Raw genomic sequence first — 24393 nt, 5'->3', positions numbered from 1 at the left:
ACTGGGCTCCGTGCTCAGCGGGGAGCTTGCTTCTCCCTCTCCAGTTCCTGCTCCCCCTTTCCCCAGCTTATAAGCTCTCTCCCTCTCTCTGTCAAATAAATAAAATATTTTTAAAAAATAAAAATAAAAAAAATAAATAAAACAAACGCTGGGACAGCTGGATGGCCCAATTGGTTATGTATCTGCCTTTGGATCAGGTCATGATCCCAGGGTCTGGGGATGACATTAAGCTCCCTGCTCAGTAGGGAGCTGCTTCTCCCTCTGCCTGCCGCTCCCTCTGCTTGTGCTCTCTAGCTCCAACAAATAAAATCTTAAAAAAAAAAAAAAACCAAAAACCAAACACAGGGGCACCTGGGTGGCTCAATGGGTTAAGCTTACTTTGCCTTCGGCTCAGGTCATGGTCTCAGGGTCCTGAGATCCAGCCCCGTATTGGGCTCTCTGCTTGCCTCTCTGCCTACTTGTGATCTCTCTCTCTGTGTCAAGTAAGTTAAATAAAAAATCTTTAAAAAATAAAAAATAAAACAAAAACAAAAACAATGCTTCTTCGATGTGCTGAAGTATATTTCCTAGTCACAGACTCAAAGAATCTCCAAATTAAAAGTTCTCTTGAGGTTTGAGGCCAACCACTCACCCCATAGAAAATTCCTGACACAAGAGACAAAAATTCCTCTGCTAGAAAATGTACAGTAAGGCATACTCCACTAGTGAAGCAGTGTGCCTATGAATGGACAACCTAAAGTATGATTTTTTCCTCCTACATAGCTAAGCCAGCTTACCCAGTCTTTCATCTACCAGCTTACCCAAATGTATCCCAAGTCTATTTCTACAGGAAAAAAAAAAGGAAAGAAAAATTGTTTCTAGAATTGATAATGTTTTGAATGTGAACTACATATGCCTTTAACTTTGGAGCCATAGGATGACTAAAATACAAATTTCAAATAATATGAACCATTCATTACCTTTTACAAAGTGGACTATCTTTTACACAGAGAGCCCCTCCAGATCTAAAGTCAGCTAACCTGTAACACCTCCCATCTCTTAAGTAAATAAAAGGCATTCTTACAAAACTTCTTTGACATCATTTCTGGTTGCTTTCTTCTGAAGACACTCTAGTTTGCCAATATCCTGTTAAAACATGTCTCTTAGAATACAACAAGATTTCCTGATCCAACCACAAAGAATATAGAGGAAATTATCTATACACACAGTAATGTAAATTAAGAGTAAAAAATTATGGTATCACTATTAGTTCAACAGATGTCCCTATGCAAATAAATAAAAATCGCTCCTAACTGAGGCACTCTACCGCCACCTCCCCCGAAAAAGGCTACAGAAGTCTCCGACGATGGGAGTGATACTCACTAGAGCTGTATGAGGCAAAACTTGCACATTGGGAAGCAGCACCCAATATAGTCCGTTTCATCCCACTAACATTTATTAGGCACCAACTAAGCACTAGACATTTTATCACTTTTCATTATCTAATCTTCCTAACAATCCTGCAGGTCAAAAGTAAAGTGCGTACAGGAGGCACTCAGTATGGGGCAGACCTCATGCTTGGTGCTTTGCATACGTAGGCTTCTCCCAAAACAATCTGAGCTCACATTTGTCCTGCCAAGAAATGATGGGACTTTTAACAATGGGTTTGTGTCAAGATATTAACCTGTAATTGAGACCATATAAATATTATACCACGCTTGGTATTTAAGTACAATTCTCCTGATTACGTTAGTGGAGGCTATCTCTTTTGTGGAACAAACTCAACCTATCCTAAAAAAACCCAAAAAACAGAAACAAAAAAAACCTCCCAGAACCAAAAGAAAACAAAAAACTTCAGCTTCTCCTTTCATTCCTACTTTGAGAAACTCACAGTCTAAAAGAATTTTAGGAGGGGCACTTGGATGGCTCAGTCAGTTAGGTTAGGCATCAGGTGGTTAAGCATCTGACTCTTGATTTTGGCTCAGGTCAGAATCTCAGGGTTCTGACATGAAGCCCTGCTATGGAGCCACTCAGAGTCTGCTAGAGATTCTTTCTCTCTCTCTCCCCCTCTGTTCCTCCCCCTGCTCATGCACTCTAATTTTTAAAAATCTTAAACCCCCAAACATTAAAAGATAAAAGAATGCTACTCCTAAAATGCAATTGTAATTTAGAAGAGAACCAATTAATCTTTACAGATACAATATTCAGATATTTACAAGCCCATAAATATTACTTCAGTGCATTACAGATCTTTTGTTCTGATAGATGGGTTTCTCTGTGGCACTATACCTTCCTCAATTTCTGCCAATGTCCTCTAAACTTCCTTGCCTGGGGCGCCTGGGTGGCTGAGTTGTTAAGTGCCTGCCTTTGGCTTAGGTCACGATCCCGGAGTCCTGGGATCGAGCCCCATATTGGGCTCCCTGCTCAGTGCGGAGCCTGCTTCTCCCTCTCCAGCTCCCCCATGCTTGTGTTATCACTCTATCATAAATAAATAAAATCTAAAAAAATAAATAAACCTCCTGGCTTTAGTATTTTACCTATTTTTATACTGGTATTTTATTTCGGTTTTCTTTCCCCTTCCTATGTCTTCTTCCTTATTTAATTACAGCCTGATTGTCATCATGGCTCCTATCTGATCACCTCTCCTGCAAATAACAATGATGGTATAGAAAAATGACTACTTGACGGCCTTGGAAAATGAACGAAACTAGACAGGTATGGAGGAGATGTGGAAGAATGGAACAGTACAGGGTGAGTGTTCAATTTATTTATAGCCTCTGACTTTAAGGCAAAGAGTCCACATTACGTGAATGGCTAGAACTCAGAAACTCAGTCTTACTGGCTTAAAGACTCAGAGAACTGAGTTCATGGCAGTCACAGCCACTGGTAAATAAGAATGAAAGTGGGAAAGGAAAGGACCACAGGCAAGAGCCCAAATCATACACACGAACTCTGCTTAAGTATTTGGCTGGCCCTGTAACCATGATCTACAAACACTTTAGCTAAGGCTAACAGAACTGAACTTAGATTTGAGCTGTTGTCCGCTCCCAGGGAAACAGTTTACCGATTCCAAGTTCAGCTGAATTAACTACCTGCAAATTAAACAGCCAACCAACCAATCCATAAATTAACAGGCTTTGGAAGAACATAACAGAATCGGGCTCTACAATGTTTCATATGCAACGTTCATGCTACAATCTAAAATTAATGCACATATGAAGAGCCAAGAAAATATGATTTTTTAAATTTTACTTATTTTTCTTAACATGAATAATTCTTAAAGACAGTCAACAGAGACTAACCCCAAGATGACCCAAATGTTAGAATTAGCAGACAAGGCTTTTCTAACTATGCTCAAGGATATAAAGGAAAGTAAGCTTATAACAAAGGATAGGCCATCTCAGTCAGTAAAGAAACAGAAACTGTTAAAAAAAAAAGTCAAAATGGAAATTCCCTTTTTTTTCCCCCAAAATGGAAATTCTAAAACTGAAAGGTATCTGAAATAAAAAAATCCACTGAATGGGCCTCACAGAAGAATGGAAATGAGAGATTCAATGACTTTGAACATACGGACACAGAAATTTTACAATCTGAAGAAGAGAGAACAAAAAAACATGGGCAGAATCTCAAAGTCTGACAAAGGAACAAAGGTAACTCAATGGAGAGAGGGCGGTCTTTTCAGCAAACGGTGCTGGAGCAACTGGACATCCATGTGCAAAAATAAAGTAATAAATTAATTAAAAAATAAAATCTAGACGCAGACCTTAAACCTTTCACAACAATTAATTCAAAATGGCTCGCAGACTTAAATGTAAAATGCAAAACTATAAAACTTCTACAGGATAATATAGGATAAAATCTAGGTGACCATGGGCTTGGTGGTAACTTTTTAGATTCAACACCAGAATTTTATCCATGAACGAAAAATGTGGAAAGGTGAATGTCATTAAAATTAAAAAAATTCTGCTCTGCAAAAGACCATAGAAGGAAATGAAAGGAACAAGCTACAAACTGAGAATATTTAAAACACACTTATTTAATTAATGACTGGCATTGAATATACACAAATGATGTGGTTTTGGAATATAGGAGAGTTTTTGTGGGGTGAGGTCCAGAGCCAAGAAGTCTTTGGTGTAAAATGGTGGTTTATTAAAGCACAGGGGACAGGGCTCTGTGCAGAACAGCTGCTGTGCCAGTGTCTTAAGGAGTGGCTGACTGGGGCACCTGGGTGGCTCAGTGGGTTAAGCCTCTGCCTTTGGCTCGGGTCAGGATCTCAGGGTCCTTGGATCTCTACTGGGCAAGGAGCCTGCTTTGTCCTCTCTCTGCCTGCCCCTCTGCCTGTTTGTGATCTCTCTCTCTGTCAAATAAATAAATAAAATCTTAAAAAAAAAAAAAATGCCTGATTATCCCCTTGGGAGTTGTAAGGAAGGAATTGGGAGGTTTCAAAAGAACTTTCCTTTGCTAAAGAGGACCAACTACAAGGTACCTATAAGATACCATAAGTTCAGGCTGTTTTCCCCTCTAGCAAGATATTAACGAGATGACAGTTGGGAGATTCCTGGAAGAACATCACATAGGTCCCATCCAGGAGTGGGGGTTGGGTGGAGGTTGCAGGCTGTCGGCGTATGCTTCGTCTTCAGCTAGCCTTCTGCTCCCTCACCACATATACATCTTAAAATTCAAAAGAAAACCTACAACCCAGTGAAAAAGTGGGTAAGAGAAAAATCTTAACACACCCCACGAAAGATGACATAAAGATGGCAAATAGCCGTAAGAAAATATACACAACATCCTACGTCATTAGGGACATACAAATTAAAGTAACGAGAGAGCACTACACAACTATTAGAATAGCTAAAATCCAAAACACCAACACCACCAAATGCTGGGGAGGATGCAGGGCACAAGAAACTCGTTGCCGCTGGTAATGCAAAAGACAAGCACTTTGGAAGACAGTTTGGCTGTTCCTTATAAAACTGAAACAAAACCTACCCTATCCACATGATCTAGGAATCACTGTTCCTATGCATTTATACAAATGAGCCTTAGACTCACGTCCACACAACCTGCACACGAATGTTTACAGCAGCTTTATTCTGAACTGCCAAAACTTGTAAGAATCCAAGATGTCGTTCAATAGGTGAATGGATGTGGCACAGCCGTACAACACATATTCAGCAATAAAAATAAATGACCTGTCAAGTCAAGAAAACACACGGAGGAAGCTTAAATGCATACTGGTAAGTGAAAGAAGCCCATCTAAAAGGGCTACAGACTATGATTCCAAGTATATGCCACCTGGAAAGGGCAAAACTATGGAGGCAGTATAAAGATCACTGGTTGCCAAGGGACTTGCAAGGTGTGCTGATGTGACAGCACAGGAAAAAAAATCCCACTAGAATGCAAAACAGGAACACTGCCTTCCTGTCTGTCTCAGTTAGAGAAAATATTAACTTAATTAGAGCAATGACACACAACAACCAGAACAAATTAAGGGAAACTGCTGCTACAGCATCCATTTCAGTTTCTAGATTAATTTGGCAGGCACGCCTAGCTGCCTTGAAAGGATATACAAACAATCCCAATAGCCAAACTGCAATAAGAGAACGATTTCTTGGGTGCAACGGAATGCATGCTAAAAAAGAAAAGAAAACAAAACAAAAGAAAACAAAAGCCCCTGGGGTACTACTGTTCTTGTTCCTGAAAATTAAAGTTCTATTGACTGTGACCATTTGTTATGAGACGAGAGTTTGTAATTCTTTTTTTAAAAAGGTAGTAACCCTAAAATTTATGTACTTAGTGTTGCACTTTCCTAGAGTCAACTTAAAGTAATGGAAGGGAAAGGAAATAAGCTGGTCTTCCAACAGAATGCCACGAAGTATGTGGCGGAGCAGGTCACTGGGGCAGAAATTCCCCGGAGACCCCAAGAGACCGTCAGTGCGTCCCCACAAGATTCTGCATCCGAGAACCTGTTTAGAGGCGGGGGCTCCTCTGCGAAGCACCCCCCGCCTCCCAGGCCGCCCGGTGCTTCCGGCGCCGCCCCAGTTTTCTCTAACTGCTGCAAACACCGGGCGCGGGCGGGGTGGTCTGAGCGACGAAGGGAAATGACCTTCAAGGTCAGAAGCAAACCTTGGTTTCGACCCTCAGCGGGCCACTGCATCGGAGTCGCTGTCGCTAGTGCCTTACACGTACGTTTCCTCCTTGACCCGGGAGAATCCTTCGGGTTGGGCTTTCATCAAATCCCTCTCCCCCCAAGAGAGACACCACCGACGCTCACCTCTGAGCAGGGACATGGCTGCGAGCGGGGACGAACGCAGGGCTTCCCCTCCAGCGATGAGGAGGGGCCCCTGCCCACCTCCCGGCCTTAAAGCCAGGGGCGGCGACCCGCGAGGCCCCGCCCCCGCCCTTTCACCCACTTCCCGCCTCTCCGGCCGGTCGGTGCTCGTCGCCCCCGGGCGAGATGCCACCTTCCGTGTGGGAGCCCCAACCCTGCCCGCTGCCGGGCCTTGCAGAAGAGAGCGTTCCTTGCCAGCACGTTTCCTCCTCACTCTTGTCTTTAAAGACTTTACCTCCCTTTCCCCCAGCGAGACAATGACTTGACTCTGCCCTTGTCCCTCCTGTCCCCGGCCTCTATAACCCGCCCCGGAATCCTGTAGTGAACGTCCCCTTTCACCCCGCACCGGATCGCCTTAGTCCCTGGACCAGGCGTCCCGACACCGAGACGCCCCCCACTTGGAAGGGACTCGAGGGGAGGGGGCGCGCGGCCGGAAGTCGCGTGGGCCGGGCGCGAGGTCGCCGCGAGGGGATTGGCTGAGCCTCTGTCGCAGGCTGCGCGGTGCGGCTGCGCGGAGAGGGCGAGGGCGGCGGGGCCCGAGAGGGGCCTTGAGGCCGGGCGCGGGGTGGAGGTGGGGACGGGGCGGACGGGCGAGCGGGGCGGGGGCGATTGCGGCGCGAGGGAGTGCAGCGAGTGTCGGAAGGCAGGGAGTCCCCAGTGCATCCCGCACATGAGCTCGCGGTATTTTCCTTATATGATCGGGCCCCGGTGCAGGCGGCGCCGCTGGCCTGGAGCCCGAGAGGATTATGAAAACGCGTCAGGCGAAGGGTGGCTGGGGACCGGGGCGGGGAGATGAGGGGCAGCGGGCTAGGCTGGAGGTGAGGGAGAGTTAGGGAGGCCTCGGCCGCTGTGACTGTGAGCCCTGGTCGATGATGACGTGACCACTGCGCAATCTGAGTTCTAGGAACCAGGTGATGGAGTGTGTGCTGAGAACGGACTGAGACCGGGCGAGCAGCGCGGCCGTCGGCGCCGGGGCCCGGGGCGGGGTGTGTGCTGGGGGCGGTTCCTGTGCCTGCGAAGCTGCGGCGGATCACGTCCAGGTTTTCTGTGAACCCTCAGGGCGTGCCTGCCCTGGACGACTCCTGTAGCCTTCTTGCAAGGTGTTAAGTCCGTCCTTTTCTTTATGAAAACATTTGAACATACAGAGAAGTGGAAACATTTCTGCAGAGAACACCCATACATCCACCACCTGTATTCTGCAGTTGTTAACGTTTTGGTGTATTTGTTATATCACATCTAACATCAAACTACCTTATTTCCTAATGCAGAACTTAATACAGTAGTCTCTGCTCCCCCACCCCTGAATGGGAGGGAGACATGGTCCCAGACCCCTAGGGGATGCCTGAAACCAGATAGTGCCAAGCCCCGTGTTTTTTTCCTGTATGTACATATCAATGATAAAGTTTATGATTTAGGCACAGTAAGAGATTAATAGCAATAATAAGAAAGTAATATACCCTAATAAAAGTTATGTGGGGGGTGCCTCGGTGGCTCAGTCAGTTAAGCCCCTGACTCTTGACTGGCGCAGGTCATGATCTGGGGCCCTGGTTCAGGCTCCATCTAGGGGTGGAACTTGCTTAAGATTCTCTTTCTCTCTCCCTCTCTGCACCTGCCCCCCCCTTTCTCTTTCTTAAAAAAAAAAAAAAAAAAAAAAAAAAAAAAAAGTGAATGTGGTCTTTATCTTTCTTTTTTTAGGATTTTATTTATTTAAGAGAAAGAGCGAGGGCACAAGCAGAGGGAGGGGCAGAGGGAGAGAGAGAAGCTGAGCAGGGAGTCCTAGGTGGGACTTCATCCTAGGACCCCTGGGGTCATGACCTGAGTGGAAGGCAGATGCTTAAGCAACTGAGGCAGAACATTTTTATGAGGATATGAGGTGATAAAAAGCCTACCTGACTTCGTGAAGTGAGGTGAATGCCTTGGCATTGTGACATAGCCTTAAGGCTACTATTGTCCTGACACCTCAGAATAATCCTTGGCTTCCCAGACCCTGCTTAGCTGCAGATGACCTGGGTCACTGAAATGGAGGAAAGTGAAGTGGCAGATGAAAGGGTTAAGTTATACACTTCACTCTGGGAACACTTGGCTTGGGTCCTATTAGATACCAATATTTATTTCTGGTTTTTCTTAAGGCAGAATTTACATGTGGCCATGCGGTGAAAATCTTAAATTGGTTGAATTTCACAAGTGTATACACTCTTGTAACCCATTCTATCATCGGCTATAAAACTATAATTAAAACATGTCCATCATCACAAAAAATCACTTTATTCCCCTTCCTACCTTCTACCTCCTCGTCACCCATTTTCTTGCGATCTACTGCAATTTGACCCTTAGATTTATTCCTTTTCTCCTTTCTGTCACTTTAAATGGAATGAATGCAGGAAATGGATAGCTGATTTAATATATAGGTAAGCTCTGAGGGTTATTAACTTTTAAAAATATATAAACTACTTTCCCACAACGAGTATGTATAGTCAATAGAATTCTGACCAAGATCAAAGCTTCTCACCTACCAGATGATTTTTTTTACCTGCATCTTCTGGATGATGAACAGGGAGTAATAATAAAAGCTACCATTTTTTGGATACTGTGTGCCCAGCATTGTGCCAGGCCCTTACATACGGTGTTTATAAATTTTATAATAATCCTATAAAATGGAATAATACACAGTTCACATATATTGGACAAATCCTGACTGAGGGACAGTTTACAACCCCATGAGGTAGGTGGGGTTTTTTTTTTCTCTTCTCATTTTATAAATGATGAAGCTTAGCCTCAGAGAATCCAAAGACCTTGCCAACGCCTCCAATCTAGAAATTGCTGAATTAGAATTTTGAACGTGTGATTCTCAAATGCCCAAGGCCTGTTGTCTTTAGGACTCAGAGGATATGGAAATATAGGAGTGGGGATAGAGAAGCTGACAGGTATCATTAGCTAAGGTCTCTGTTACACAAAATGAAAGTAGGTGAATGTTAAGTGAATCTTCCTTGGAGGTAGAAGTAAAAGTACTTGGGAAGAAAGCCTGTTAAGAATGACTTTCTAGGGGGGCCTGGGTGGCTCAGTGGGTTAGAGCCTCTGCCTTCGGCTCAGGTCATGATCCCAGGGCCCTGGGATCGAGCCCCGCATCGGGCTCTCTGCTCGGCAGGGAGCCTGCTTCCTCCTCTCTCTCTGCCTGCTTCTCTGCCTGCTTCTCTGCCTACTTGTGATCTCTGTCTGCCAAATAAATAAATAAAATATTAAAAAAAAAAAGAATGACTTTCTATATGTGTATGGTGGCTTAGGTTCTGATGATTTATTTCCTTTTTTCTGCATGGGAGGGTCTGTGGTGGGGGGAGTGGGAGATAAAATGGTTTCAGGTAGGTGGAGAGGTGAGGCAATGTGTCAGCAGTAAATGTTCACACAGCCAGAGTTCCTGCGGGAAACAATATGAGAAACTTTTTTTTAATCCTCTCAAGGACGATACGGAGCACGTACTATTCTAGGTGTAGGAATTAAGTTATTACATTATATTTAACGGAAACTTTGGACTTGATTTGGGTTTGACAGTAACTCAGTTCTAATATTTTTTTTTGCCATCATAGTTGCTGTGTTAAATAAAGGCTTATTTTTCCTTTAGGGCTAATTACCAGTTGGGCTGTTTTTGGCTGCAAATAACAGAAGACTTAAAATGGCTTAAACAATAAGGTTTTTTATTGTTCCACATAACAAGAAGCCTCCAAGTATTACCATGTCATCAAGTATCCAGGCTTTTGGTTGCTACAGCTGTAGGCATCGTGTCTGCACAAAACCATGTTCAAATGGGGGAAGGTGGGTACTTATTGATGTGGTTTGGAGTGGTGGGGTGTTGGGGTGGTGGGGTTCAGAGCCCATGGCCAAGAAAGAATTCTTGAGATGTCTTTGGAGTGAAAAGGTGGTTTTATCAAAGCAAGAGGACGGGACCCATGGGCAGAAAGAGCAGCACTGGGGTGTGAGAAGGGACTGTATATGAAGTTTTCTATCTTGTGGACGGGAGGGTGATGTTAGGGAGATTGAGTCTATAGGTTTCTAGAGATTGCTTTTTTCTTATAAATCCCTAAGACAGTTGCAAACTGTTGGAGACTCATATCCTGCTGACTGATCTCTATCATTTAACCATTTGTTTTCCCCTTTCCTTTATTGGAGGGCAGCCAGGAGTGCCTGGGGAATGTCACATATAGGGGTGTGGAGGGGTAGGGTTCTTTCTGGAAGTAGGGACAATTCTTTGGATGATATAATCCTATCTAGGAGGAGGCAGATCCAAGCTAGACTAACTTGGCTGCTGGTGAGGCTGCTTTCACTCTTATTGGCTGGGAGAGGCTGGGTTGGAATCAAGTGGTTTGCCCGTGGTCTTGTCTCTATACTTAGACAAAACCATCAAGTGGTCTTCAGTCAGATGTTGTCTCATTTCATCATAGGCACAGAGCAGCCTTGCCCGATGTTGGTGTCTTGTGAGATTGGGCACCAGGGGAGGACAGCCTGGCCTGGCTGGGAGGGCCAGTCTAGCTTCTCATACCACAAGTGCCAGACCAGGTCCCTGATGTTGGGCTTCTTTGCTCTCTCAACTCTTAAGTAGTTAAGTGTGTCTTGTATGAAATTTGACTCTTCGTGGACAGTTTTCTTGTGGACACCTTGATGGTAAGCCTAGACCTCTCTGGGCGTGAGGGGAAGGGTTTCCTGAAGAGTGACCTTATTCTTCCATCAGCCACCCAGAAGAGAGGTGAGTCCATCCTTAGGTAGGAGGTTGGGTTTTATTATTTTTTTAAGGCTTTTGAGAGAGAGAGCGTCCGTGTGTGCATGAGCAAGGGGGAGGGGCAGAGGGAGCAGCTGACTCCCTGCTGAGCAGGGAGCCCAATGAGGGGCTCCAGCCCAGGACCCTGAGATCATCACCCGAGCCCAAGGCAGATGCCCAGCTGACTGAGCCACCCAGGCACTCCATGGAGGTTGGTAACTTTTAGAGGGAACTTTTTTTTTTAGAGGCAACTTTTCTCCAACCAGTATTTCTGTATCATGAAGTGTTTCATGGTGGTTCCTAGTGATGACTGTTTAAGGGCACCGTCCCTGGAGAAACCTTAACCTATACCTACTGGTGGGGTTGCTGACCTAAGTTTCAAAGATTTCCAGGTGATTTTGGTGTGTGCTCTTGTAGGTAAGAAACAGCCTACCCGTGTTTCTGTATCTATGTTTAGTTTTTGGGCTCTCTATTCTGTTCCAGAGGATAACTGGTCTGTGCCATTTCTACACATCTCACATCTTAATTACTAAAGTTTTATATTAAGTCTTGGTACTTGTTGGGAAAGTTTTCCCTTTAAGGAAGGTCTTCCTTATCGTTGGGTCTTGGCACTTCCCTATCAATTTTAGAATAAGTTTGTCGATTTCCCCCACAAAAATACTGTTGAGATTTTTTTTGGTTCTTTGTGTAGATCAACTTGGAGACAACCGACCACAGTTTTGGTATTTAAGTCTTATTATCCGCAAACGTGATATAATTTCTCCAGGCTGTCAATGTTTCACTTATGTTATAAACTTCATACAGATCTTGTAAATATTTTCCCACTATTTTTTTTTACACATATGCAAAGTTATACATGTGACTGAGTTTGTCCCTAGGCTCTGTGTCCTGTGCCATTGATCTACTCGTCTTTTCCTCTTCCAAACTACTGTGTTTGAATTCTGTGGCTCTGAGGCAATTGCTCAATAAGTCTGTTATTTTACAGGGAAAGTTTGCTCCCACCCCCTACCTACAGGCAGAAGTGCCAACCCCTGGTTTAAGTGATCATGATCCATGTTTGAATGTAGGCCCCTAGAATCAAGTTTCTCAAGCAGGCATTAAAAATAAGCTTTTCAGCCGATATACAGCTGCAGAGTTCTAAATTTCATTTAGATTTGGCACACCACTTTCTTCAAAAGTATTTATTTCCACAAATTTTTATCCACAGCTGAATATTATAGTAACTAATACAAGCATCTTTTTCTATAAACAAAGGTGTACTTTACAGATTTGTTCAAAATGAAAAAATATTTTTATCAGTAGTATTTCTTCTTACAATGTTAGATTTACTCCGGCATATCATGTGAACCCTCTTCAGAGAAGCAGTCCTTCATCTAAATAATAGTTGCTGGCAAAATGTTATATCCAAATCTGGGTTATTCTGATATAGTATCATCTTAGAAAGTAGCTTAAAATCATTTGATTGATTGCTTTATTAGAATTAGAAATTTCTTTAGGAAAACCAATACTTAGTATCAACCTAGTAAGAGAAAAGAACAGTCCTATATTTGTCATTGCCGTTCACCTCTAATTTTTCTATACCCCCTAATTCTCTAATTATGGCACCAGTGTGTGCAAAAAAATGAATTTTGGCTATTCGGCTCGTGCAGCAAATTAATTTGAGAAACTGCCTAGGAATACTCTAGGAGAAAAAAGGACAGGGACCCGCCCCCATGCTGTCACACTGTAGTGACTGTCCAGTCCCCTAGGCAGGAGACAAGTGCTTCAATTCCGGATACCCCTGCTGCCTAGAAGGAGGTCCCATGTATGACAACCGTTACCTATATTGTAGGCAGAAGAAATGAATTCTAATTTATTTCCTGTAATCTTGATGCGGTAAGGCTCTAAGAGTGGTGAATTGATGGTAGCGGGGTTAAATTTTTCCTAAGTGTTCCAAGTTCCTAGGTTTCTCTTTTGTCTTGATTTTTACAAAAGCCTGAAAATTTTGAGTATAGGAAAATCAAGGGAAGGTGATCCTACGGACATGCCCCATGGAAAGCGGAGAAACAACCTCCATAAACTTTGGGTCTCATCTGCTGCTCAGCTGCCACAGAGCAAACTGCAGCTGTGAAGACCCAGGGAGAACGCAGAGAGGGGCGCGCTTCCCAGCTCCCGCAACAGTGACTGATCTGCATTACTTCCGGCAAACAGAGGTCCCCCATGATACTGAAAACACAGGCTGTTTATAAATATTTGATTCTTAAATAATCGTTAAAATGCTCTTAATGTTTCAAGAAACAAAGGAAAACTCCACCATGACGTGGAACATTAAAATTCTTCCCTCTACAACTCTTGTTTCCGAGAAATAATTGACAAGTCAGTTATCTTAGTAACTGCCCAAGGCATGGGGTGAGAGTGGGTGTGGACTAAATTTTGAATAAAAAGGAGACAGGTATCCAGTGTGGACTGAGGTCAGACCTTGGTGTTGACTTAAATTACACGAAGTCATTGATTTCATGAAGTAGGAAAATGTTTAGCTTTAAAAAAGCAAAGAATAAAAATGCTAATAAGTGATTAAAGTTTCTCTAAAAGTGCTTCTTTTCAGTCTCCAAGTGTTCAGTTAAACAGGGCTGACCCAGGGCTGACCCAAGCATTTTCCAGTCACTGTTATTTCTCTGTTGTTAGTACTCTATTAAGTACAGCTCCAGTGAAATGCCCCTCTCTCCTGGAAAAGGTCTATTCATACCCCCCCCCCCCCGCCTCCGCTGCCACATTTATTCTAATTGCCAAGCTTTTATTTAATGAGTCCTTGGCACCTATGATTAACGGTGACAGCAGTAATGACCCATGGAGATGGAGAGAGTGAGGATATAAGACAGAATGTAAGGACAGCAAGCCGTTACATTTATAGAATCACTGCTTTTCAAACTCCTCAACACTCGAAACAAGGCCATTTGGGGTGATCTTGAAGATGAAGGTCAGTCCTTACATGAAAGCTCAGTTTTAAACTGAAGTGCAACATCAGCAAATTATACTTAATAAATGACTTTAAAAAGAGGTAGCCATAGACCCACAGACTGGCCTTCCCAAGGAAGTCACTGTGTGGGCTGAGGGGGTGCATTGTGGGTTTCAGAGGACATAGCTGTACCCGGTGAATGGGGGACAGGCACAGCTCTGCGGATACCTGAGAGCTGCCCGCCATGGTTTCCGTGGACGAGTCGTGCTGGGGTTGTAGATTTGGACGGGATGCTCCAGAGTCTGCCCAGGCGCTGGGCCTTGTGCCCTAGCAGGCCCAAGAATGGCGGAGCAAGTGGAGCCAAATGGACACAGGACCATTCAGGTCTTGGGGTGTGCGGTGTTTCCAGCAGCTTTTGGAGTTGGCTGGCTGATGGACAGGTGGTGCTTACGTGTGTGTAAGTGTGTGCGTGTGCATGCGTGCGCATAGGGGGACGTTCTACCTGCCATTCATGGGGTAATCTTGATGTCATATAGAGGCTCTTCTCAGTTTTGCAAATACCATCTCTTCTGGTCATGGGAGCAACATACTGTTATCTGTTAGAAATACGGAAAAAAAATAACCAAAAAGTGGGTTTAGAGAATATGCAGGGTTTTCTAATTGAATGCCTACTGTTGAAGAGGCAAGGAAAAAACCTATAAAAGCAGTGAACATAAAATTGGCTGTCATATTTCACTGAAAACTGTTTTAATCCTTTTTTCAAAGCAGAGGTATTTGCCGTGTTTATGTGGTAAATTTAAAAGTTGTTGAAAACGGATGCCTGGGTGGTTCAGTTGGTTAACCATCGGCCTTTGGCTCAGGTCATGATCCCAGGGTCCTGGGATGGAGCCCCACATCGGGCTCCCTCCTCCATGGGAGTCTGCTCCCTCTCCATCTGTTGTTCCCCCTGCTGAATGAATAAAATCTTTAAAAAAATAAATAAAAAATAAATGTTCCAAATAACCTGAAAAGGGAGTGTTGACCTAAGCTACTCTCACTCTTTAAAAAGAACCTACACTTATACAAACATACAAACCCAAAAAGACTTTTGGACGATAATAATCCCTGAACTGAATATTTAGAAAAGTTTTTCAAATAATCGGATTCTCACGTTCATTTTCTTTTACTGTTTCTGGTTACTTGGAATTACAGTGCATTATGTGATGTTCTTATTGGGAGTTTCATGGCATTAAGGGATTACAGGCTTTCATACTGACTTGTTTGTTTTTTTTTATCTGTAAATAAAACCAAAGTTGGTATTCTTTTCTAATATTTAGATTACATAGATTTTTGTGAAAGTTTTGTGGACTCAGGAAGCACATGGACTAGCACTGGAAACAAAGACTCTTTCCGTGTGGCTCACACTTTAAGTTTGGGACCGGAGCATTTTAAGCAGGACTCTTCCATAAACCCAAGACTATGCAAAAAGGGTTTAAGCATCGGAGGGACAGAGTCTTCTAATTTTGCTTTAGAAACCTGTCCTCAGAATGTTTGGAGGTTAGTTATACCACTGTCTCTGCATCACCAGGCTTTCAGGATACTTTCGAAAACTTCTCAGAAGGCCCAAGCCCTGTATTTTTGTTCTCTGAACATCTCCCCACAAACTCATTTGCACTGGTGGTTTGTAGACCTCAGGAGATGGCCCCACTGTGCGACAGCTTCATGTTATTAGTACCATTATTTGTTCAAAGTCATTTGAAGGCAACTTACGTGGCATATTTTCCATATGATTTTACTTTGGGCACCCTCCAGTTACATGCAAAGATCAAAACTGGGCAGTTTCCATTTTAAAGACTGACACCTTTTATATGGTCCATAGGGGCTGCTGGGTGGCGGGAGAGGATTTTAACATGTATTTGTTTACATTGAAATCATATACTTAAAAAAAAAATCTTCCATACTTCAAGTGTTTTTATTCTGAGCAGTACGTACAAAAAAATAATGCCAAATGTGTCTTATTCCATATCGTTTAGCACTCTGTACGGGCTCTCAGTCTTTTACAGATTTAACAGACCCCTCACTTCACCATACATAAGAGGCTTCCTTCTTGCCCTCACTGGAAATGGAGCCACGGGCAGGGGCGAGGGCTGCGCCTTGTCAGACCTCGCTGAGGAACTCCAGGTTCAGATAGGCCGGGATGTGGATTGAGTCCATGGTCAGCGAGGATGGGTTGAATGGAAACAAGACGGGAAACATGTGCTTGGAGTCTAACAGCAGCTGCTGAGGGTCATTCCGCTCTTGTAGCTGTGCCTGTGAGGGAGACGACAACCACATGAAAGGCCACCCCCAAAAGAGCTGGTTTAGAGGAACTCACAAAAGTGAAGTAGCATGTATCATGGAAATATTTGTTAAGATAATTAGGGTGGGCTTCGGGAGAACGTGGTCTCCCCGTCCCTGTGGCATTTGGCAGGGAGCGGAGCCCTGGTTTCAGCCTGTTGGAATCCAGATGACCTTAAGCTCTCCCCAAATTTTGGCAGTCTTTAAAATAAATTTTCCAGCTAAAGGAGAATAGAAAAATACATTTCAGGTGCAAATCGTGTGGAGAGGTACTACAGTGAAGGGCTTAAGACCATGGGCTCTGGAGGCAGACAGCCTGAGCTCTGATCTGGTGGGCAAATTCCTGAACCTATCTGTGCCTTAGTTTCCTCATCTGTAAACCAGAATGGGGAGAGTGACATCACACAAAATGGCAGAGTGAAAGCACTGGGCCTCAGTCCCTCCATTGAAGCAGCCACTGAGCTGGAAAAAGCAATTGCTCTTGGAACTCTGGAACCTGATTAGACACTCAGAACCAGCAGGAGCTGAAGAAGGGGGAGGTTGCTTATCTCTGCGAAGGGAGCAGTCTGTGTGAATTGGCCACTAACCTAAGTCTCTAGCCCCTGTGTAGCTGAGGGACAGAGGACCACACTCTGGGAGAAGCCAGCCAGTGCAGCAGGCCAGACAGTGGGACCTCGTCCTTCAAAATCTGAGTTCCTGCCCTTGCTCTCATGTTCCCTGATGGATGGGCACAGATGCGTGCCTTGATTTTACCTTCTCTTGGGATACAGTGTCTTCCTCCAATGGTATCAATTGGAAGATTTAAAGGGACACAACCCCTCCTTCCCCCCACCTAATTTGGACCCAAACATTTTAGGAAAAGTATAATAACTCAAATGAAACTTTTCAGTTCACTAAAGGGGTTCAACAGCAGACTTGAGCAGGCAGAAGAAATGATCACTGAACTTGAAGATAAGGCAATTGAAATTATCCAGTTTGAGGAACAGATAAATAAAATGGATAAAAGTAAACAGAACCTTAGGGACCTGTGGGACACCATAAAGCATACCAACATATACCTCATAGTAGTCCCAGAAGAGGAAAAGAGAAAAGGGCAGCAAAATATTGAAGGCATAATGGCCGAAAACATCCAAAATCTAATGAAAGACGTACACCTGTTCCCCCTCCCCAAGAAGGAAAAGAAAAAATCCAAATGGGATAAACACTCACACTGAGACACATTATAGTCAGATTATCAAAGTCCAACAACAAAGAGGGAGAAAGGACTCCTCACTTACAAAGTATCCTCAAGATTATGAACAGATTTTTTTCATCAGAAACCACAGAGGCCAGAAGGCATGGGGTAACCTATTTAAAGTCCTAAAAGAAACTCTTAACCAAAAACTCTATACCCAGCAAAACTATCCTTCAGGAATAAAGGAGAAATTAAGTCACTTCCACATCGACAAAAGAAAGTCCTGCAGGGCGCTTGAGTGGCTCAGTCGTTAAGTGTCTGCCTTCAGCTCGAGTCATGATCTCTGGATCCTGGGATTGAGTCCCGCATAGGGCTCCTTGCTCAGTGGGAAGCCTGCCTCTCCCTCTGCCCCTGCTTATGTTCCCTCTCCCACTGTGTCTCTGTCAAATAAAACAAAAATAAAATCATAGAAAAAAACGTCCTGCAGGCTGACATGGAAGGACACTAGACAGTAATTTGAGGCTGTAGGAAGAAATAAAGAACACAGCCAGCATTGTACTTCTGCTTGTAGCTCCTTCTTACATAATTTATGCAGATGCAGAAAACAGTTAAGCATTTCTGTTAGTGGGGACATCATGTACAGCAGACGTGGCAGTAACAACATAGTGGCAGAGACAGGGGTAGGGGTATGTATGTAGCAGCAGAACATGTGTACTATTGACCTAAGTTGGGATTATTTATATTAGGTAATTACAAGTTTAAGATGTTAGTTGTGATCAGCAGGGTGATAAAAAAGTACACAAAAAAGGAAAGTAGGGAATCTCAGTGGTACACTACAAAAACTAAACACACACAAAGGCAGTAATGAGTAACACAAAACATAGAAGGCATACAGAAAATAAGTGGTTCCCTAGCAGAGGTCATGAATGATAAAGAGTTAACTAGGGTAAAGCAGAGAATGGTCTCTGGCACTAGGTGAGTCCCGTGTGGGCGGCTAATGCTCCTTTGTTCCTTCTGTTGGTTCACATCCCATCAACCTCTGAACTAGGAACCCAGGTGGAGACGTCCTTACATGAAGGCCACGGAGACTGGTTAGCTATGAGTGTTGCCCAGAGGAAAATCAATACATCTCGATCTTGTAAAAATACAGGCCATCGCCTATTAGCTTAAGCTATCAAAATTTTTTTCCTCCTTAGGAAAACTCACCACTAGGCAGTGGTAACATTTGGTATGTTGTAACTTTCTAGAAGTTTCATCATTATCCTGTATTAGCCAAGACCAACAAGAGATCTTATATGAACTCATTAAGCCTTTGCATGTCACAGGTGACTATTACTCATAATAGCTCTGCATTTCTAAAGCCTTCAAGTGGGGCTGAGGTTAGTAAATAATGCAGGAGCATTTGAAAAGTGCTGGGAAACAGATTTTTAGAACAAAATCTGTGTAGGCATAGGACTGTGAGTCGATTCTATAGTGGCTGTGGAATGCATAAAGGTGAACCTGGATAATAAATGGAAAACTCTTTAAATTTCCAGTTGCAAGTAAAAAAACCTCCATGTGGTTGGTATCACATGAAACATGGGCCAAAATTTTATATATATATAATTTTATATATATATATTATATATATATATAATTTTGGCCCATGTTTTTATATATATATATATATATATAATTTTGGCCCACGTTTCATGTGATACCAACCACATGGAGGTGTGTGTATGTATGTATGTATGTGTGTGTATGTATATATATATATATTTGGAGGGAGGGAATTGTGTATGTGGAGGGGTGGGGGGGGGCAGAAGGGGAGGGAGAGAATCTCAAGCGGACTCAGTGCTGAGCACGGAGCCCTATGGGGGGCTTGATCTCACAACCCTGAGACCATGCCCAGAGCTGAAATCAAGAATCAGATGCTCAATCCACTGAGCCACCCACATGCCCTGGGCCAAAACTTTGAAGTAATTTCAACAGTTTGAGAAAGTAGCTTGAAATAATGGGAACAGTTTAGCCAAAGAAAGGACATTTAGAGACACATAAGCAACTACTGTTACTAATTTAAGATACCAAATAGTGGGTCTGTTGAGAACCTAACAGAATGGTCTCTCCAGGACCACTGAAGTCCAAAAGTGAACTCAGCTTGGCTGTATTTATTATTACAAACCTGGTCACACAGCCTATAAAGGTGTACATAAAATGTGAAAGGGCAAAAGGCTCTTAAAAATGGTTTTGTAGCACTTAAATGTCCTTTTATTTCTCAACCTCAGATCAGCAGGTTCTACTCTTTAAAGGGTTTGAAGAAATTGTAAGGGATTGAGAGGAGGGTATAAAAATTTAGAAAAGTTAATACCTATATTATTTATAATTCAGCAGCAAAAGGTGCACATACTTATTTAAAATTAACAAGGCCGGTAGTCATCTTATAGGCATTATCCTGTGAATCCTTCTGTGAGTTTAAGAATCCCCTCAAATTTACGTTTTTAAAGGTCAGCACGTTCTGCCCATATCACCCAAGCAAATGGTTTGCTTTAAGGAGCAAATAGTATTTATCCCACATTAGATGTGTGCAAGTACAGGAAGTCGGCACAAATCATTCCACCCTTTCTTCTGTGTAGCCTCTGTCTATGGAGACACAGAACATAAAACTACAGCTGGCAAAAACAAAAAACAAACAAAAAAAGCAAAACTCTGAAAAAAAAAACCAAACCAAAAAACAGAAACCCCCCCCAAAACAAAACAAACCAACCAACAAACAAACAAAAAAACAGAAAACAAAAACAAAAACAAAAAAACACCAGACAGAATTTTTTGATAGAGTCACCAGCCACTGAGAGTGGTGGCTGAAGCAACTCAGAACCTGATTCTGGCGCTGCAGAGACGATCTGACCAACCTCTGCTACCTTTTTTCCCTCTGCCCTTAATGCAACGCCAAAGTTTGATGTGGCAAAAATTCTTTGACCTTTGGCTTGACTTCCGACTCTTCTTCTCAACAGCGCCACTGTCAACCCAGCAGCGGTTCCAACTCTCCCTCTGATGTGTATGCTAGTATTTAAAGCCAAATAAGACTTTCTGAACTTGTACTTTGATTTGTGTAAATTATCAGTGCTCCACAAACACCCGTGGGGACTCAAGAGAACCTGGTGGCTTTTCTTTGTCATCGAAAGGCTTCCTCTACTTTCAGTAGCAGACTGTGGCTGTGTCCGGACTGGATCTTTTCCATCAGCACCCCACCTTCTCGAGCTATCTGTGGTGCTCCCTCTCCGCCTGCTTTCCCTGTGCTCCGCATGTCACCGCGTTGCCTTTAGAAGAACGGCCTTCCACCTGACTTGGCATGCTTCCTTTGACCTTCAGCCCCTGGTTTCACCTCAGACACAAGGCTGAAATGTTCATTTATCCTTAGACACGGCTGACTTTCTCAATCTCTGGATCTCTACGTGGCCACGGTGTAAGGCGCTCGGAAGAGAAATCCCAAGACTACACTAGAGGAAGAGCGTCTCCTACCCGCTGTGTTCTCCAGGTTTTTGAGTGTCTTTTTGATAAAGCCTCATTTCAATTCCCCTTTTCCTGCCTCCTCTGCTCACTTTCATCCATTTCTTTTGATCCTGGTTTCCTATGCTGGGATCACAGTGCAGTGGCTGGCTAAGGAGGCTTAGGCATTGAGAAAGTGTTGTATCTCCTCAAGGTGTTCCCCACGGTGGGTAATGGGAGAAACGGTCACCGTCCTTCTGAGTCATCTGGACGTGGCTACAGTCACACTTACAATTCTACTATTGCTACACCATTTGGAGCCTGGAAAATTTCCCCACATGTGTTGTTACGACATTACAGTTAACTCCTGCAAGGTCTCCCAATTAATAGGGGACATTTGTGATCCATTAAACATAACCAAGATATCCACTGCTATTTGAAAAAATTGGTAATTGGGGGTCTTATCTAATCTATCACAATTTGGAGCCTAACTTGCTTCATGTTTCTCCTTTTGCTCGTGCTGATGCATGTACCATTTGCTGGGCATCGTGCCCCGCTGGAGCCATACTGCAAGCCCCTGGACCGACTCCTGGATTGATTCCAACTGCCTCATAGCCCACCGCCCCATTTCAGCAGGAAGCAGCCAGAGTGGTCATGCTCTGGTCCCTGACGGCAGTCCTTACTATTCCAGGGGGAGGGAGGAGGGAGGATCAGGTGGGGCTAGGTAGGGAGAGATAGAAAGGGGGCTATGTGATCAGGCTCACAGAAATCCCAAAAAAGTGGAGGTGTGGGGAAACCCACAGGGAAGAGGACAAACCGGACCACCCTACCCTAAGGGTGTGAGGTGGGTAGTGTCTCTACAGATAACCACTGTGACCAACAAATAACCAGGCCCTAAAAAGGAAGTAAGGCATGGAAGGTGTTATCAATAGAGATGTTAAAAGGATTTAAGTTCCCTGGTTAGCTTTCTAGAAAAGACAAACCCTAAAGGCCCTCATTGGCAACCCAGTTAGGACCCCTCTCACTCTTGAGAACTTTTTCTGTATCTTCACTTAATAAACTTCTATCACTGTAGTAAAATAAATAAATAAATAAATAAATAAATAAAATATATATATATATATATATATATATATATATATATATATATATATATAAAATTTTTTTTTTTTAAAGGCATTCAGCCAAATCACCTAAGGCTCAGCTTTAGGAAGCTCATCTTTTAAAAAAGAAAAAAAAAATCCCACAATCTCAAGACAGATTTAAATAATCACTTCCCTAATACATTTTCTTTTCTTTCTTTCAAGCATGTACCTAAGGGCAAATGTTATGAGTCTTAGAGGCAAGACTGAGAGCTCAAATTGTTTTCTTAAAATAATATTTCTTAGTTTAGTTCATGGGTGGGGATGATATTCTGCTGACTTTGTTAATTCCACTTGGCGCTCTAATTCAGTGATGTGCTAGTGGCAAATACGACATCTAAAATCCAAGCAGAGATTCTAAAAGTTCAGTCTTTTGTGTATACAACTAAGTTATTTATGCGTGATACAGTTAGTATTTACCCAAATGAAAAGCCTTAGGATATAAGGTCTTTTGGCTTAGAATATAACCAGTGATTTATTAATACAGAGAAGCAAAGTTAAACTCTAAACTTTTATTTCCTTCATTAGTTTTAGGTGAGAGCTTTATAAAATTGATTCTAGTTTTAGACCAGGACTTTATAAAATTGATTAATGTTTTAAAACTCACCTGGATTGTTCGTATAAAGGCCACGGTTACCCGTTCTTCAAATTCATTCAGGGGAGTATAAAGGTTTAAAATTTTGACAATCTGTTGGAATAAAAGCAAAAGCTTAGCAAGACCTAAAGGAACATACGACAACTTTTGGATTTCAATGAATATAGGACACTCACAAGAGTATACTCTTCTTTACACAGGACCCATACCTTGGAGCCGGAGTGAAATCGAGGAGAGGAGCTTGCAGTTTGTAAACTACAGATCAGAGGCTTCGTCTACTAGACCTGAGCCCTTACTCCTGTCTCCATCATGCCTCCCCACCCCCGCTCCTGGCTTAAAAGATAATGGTTCTAAACAGTATGGAGATTCCTCAAGAAATTAAAAGTGGAGCTTTCCTATGACCCTGCAATTGCACTCCTGGGTATTTACCCCAAAGATACAGATGTAGTGAAAAGAAGGGCCATCTGTACCCCAATGTTTATAGCAGCAATGGCCACAGTCGCCAAACTGTGGAAAGAACCAAGATGCCCTTCAACAGACGAATGGATAAGGAAGATGTGGTCCATATACACTATGGAGTATTATGCCTCCATCAGAAAGGATGAATACCCAACTTTTGTAGCAACATGGACCGGACTGGAAGAGATCATGCTGAGTGAAATAAGTCAAGCAGAGAGAGTCAATTATCATATGGTTTCACTTATTTGTGGAGCATAACAAATAACATGCAGGACAAGGGGAGATGGAGAGGAGAAGGGAGTTGGGAAATTGGAAGGGGAGGTGAACCGTGAGACTATGGACTCTGAAAAACAATCTGAGGGGTTTGAAGGGGCGGGGGGGTGGGAGGTTGGGGGAACTAGGTGGTAGGTATTAGGGAGGGCACGGATCGCAGGGAGCACTGGGTGTGGTGCAAAAACAATGAATACTGTTATGCTGAAAAGAAATTAAAAAAAAAAAAAAAAGATAATGTTCTAGGAAACCTGCCTGAAACTCTCAGCCTCTTACCTACTAGTCATTTAAAGATTTCTTAAAGAGTACTGGAGATCTTACCTTAGATAATGAAAGTGTCATTTTTACCACACCTCCCTACCTCCTCCCACCCCCAAATCACTTAATAAAAGGAACAATTTTTCCTAACTGAACAGAGAGGATAATCTTCTGTCTGTCTGCCTGCCGACTGTTGGGTGGAAGTAGCCTGCCCAAATGCAAAGCGAGGCCAGCTGAACTCTAGAAGTAAACTTCAGAAAGCAAAATATATTTAAAAGGGGGGTAAAGTTGGCAAACTTGCAGTACGTCTGTAGAAAGAAGCAGTTCTCTGAAGAGTTTGTCATTTCATGTTATAGTGGTTAGTGGGGAGGTCAGGAAAGGTATATTTACGACACCGAGTTTGGATTTTGTTCTTTAGGTGCTCAACAGGGAGAAGAAGGTGTATGATCTAACTCAGAAAGTCAGATTCGGGGGTGCCTGGGTGGCTCAGTGATTAAGTGTCTGCTTTTGGTTCAGGTCATGTTCCTGGGATCAGGTCCTGCATTAGGGTTCCTGCTCATAGCAGAAACTGCTTCTTCCTTTCCCTCTGCCCCTCCCCCTGCTTGCGCTGTTAAATAAATAAATAAATAAAAACTTTAAAAAAAAAAAAAAAAGAAGAAGAAAGAAAGCCTGATTTCCTTGTGCTGGTCTCATTTTGTGAGGCCGCTTTGTGCTGG

The 24393-nt window shown here is 43.2% G+C and overlaps 2 protein-coding genes and 1 long non-coding RNA gene across 7 annotated transcripts in view; 1 reads left to right on the top strand and 2 right to left on the bottom strand.

The window, feature by feature from the left end:
- The window catches only part of ACAA2 (acetyl-CoA acyltransferase 2), a 28587-nt gene extending 21840 nt beyond the window's left edge, over positions 1–6747 (bottom strand). The window contains exon 1 of one of the 2 annotated variants that reach the window (XM_082699269.1): positions 6109–6747. In XM_082699269.1, coding sequence (XP_082555395.1) covers positions 6109–6139 — 31 coding nt within the window. In that variant the 5' untranslated portion in view covers positions 6140–6747. The remainder of the gene's footprint in view (positions 1–6108) is intronic. The other variant, XM_082699270.1, reaches the window with a different exon arrangement.
- On the top strand, positions 493–24344 carry LOC309848100. 2 transcript variants are annotated; one of them, XR_014302816.1, is made up of 5 exons: positions 493–6167; positions 9930–10120; positions 20479–21002; positions 21516–21797; positions 22891–24344. It is a non-coding gene; the product is annotated as an uncharacterized lncRNA (long non-coding RNA). The 2 variants fall into 2 exon arrangements; XR_014302817.1 differs by having other exon boundaries at positions 496–6167; positions 20886–21002.
- The window catches only part of MYO5B (myosin VB), a 342993-nt gene continuing 330826 nt past the window's right edge, over positions 12227–24393 (bottom strand). For all 3 annotated transcript variants that reach the window (XM_082699234.1, XM_082699233.1, XM_082699232.1), the window contains 2 exons: positions 22703–22783; positions 12227–16284 (listed from right to left, as the gene is read on the bottom strand). In XM_082699234.1, coding sequence (XP_082555360.1) covers positions 16132–16284; positions 22703–22783 — 234 coding nt within the window. In that variant the 3' untranslated portion in view covers positions 12227–16131. The remainder of the gene's footprint in view (positions 16285–22702; positions 22784–24393) is intronic.

Source organism: Mustela nivalis, assembly GCF_964662115.1.
Source record: "Mustela nivalis genome assembly, chromosome: 14".
Classification (NCBI taxonomy): Eukaryota; Metazoa; Chordata; class Mammalia; order Carnivora; family Mustelidae; genus Mustela; species Mustela nivalis.
Note: the sequence above shows the minus strand (reverse complement) of the source record. Positions and strands in the feature narration are given on the sequence as shown.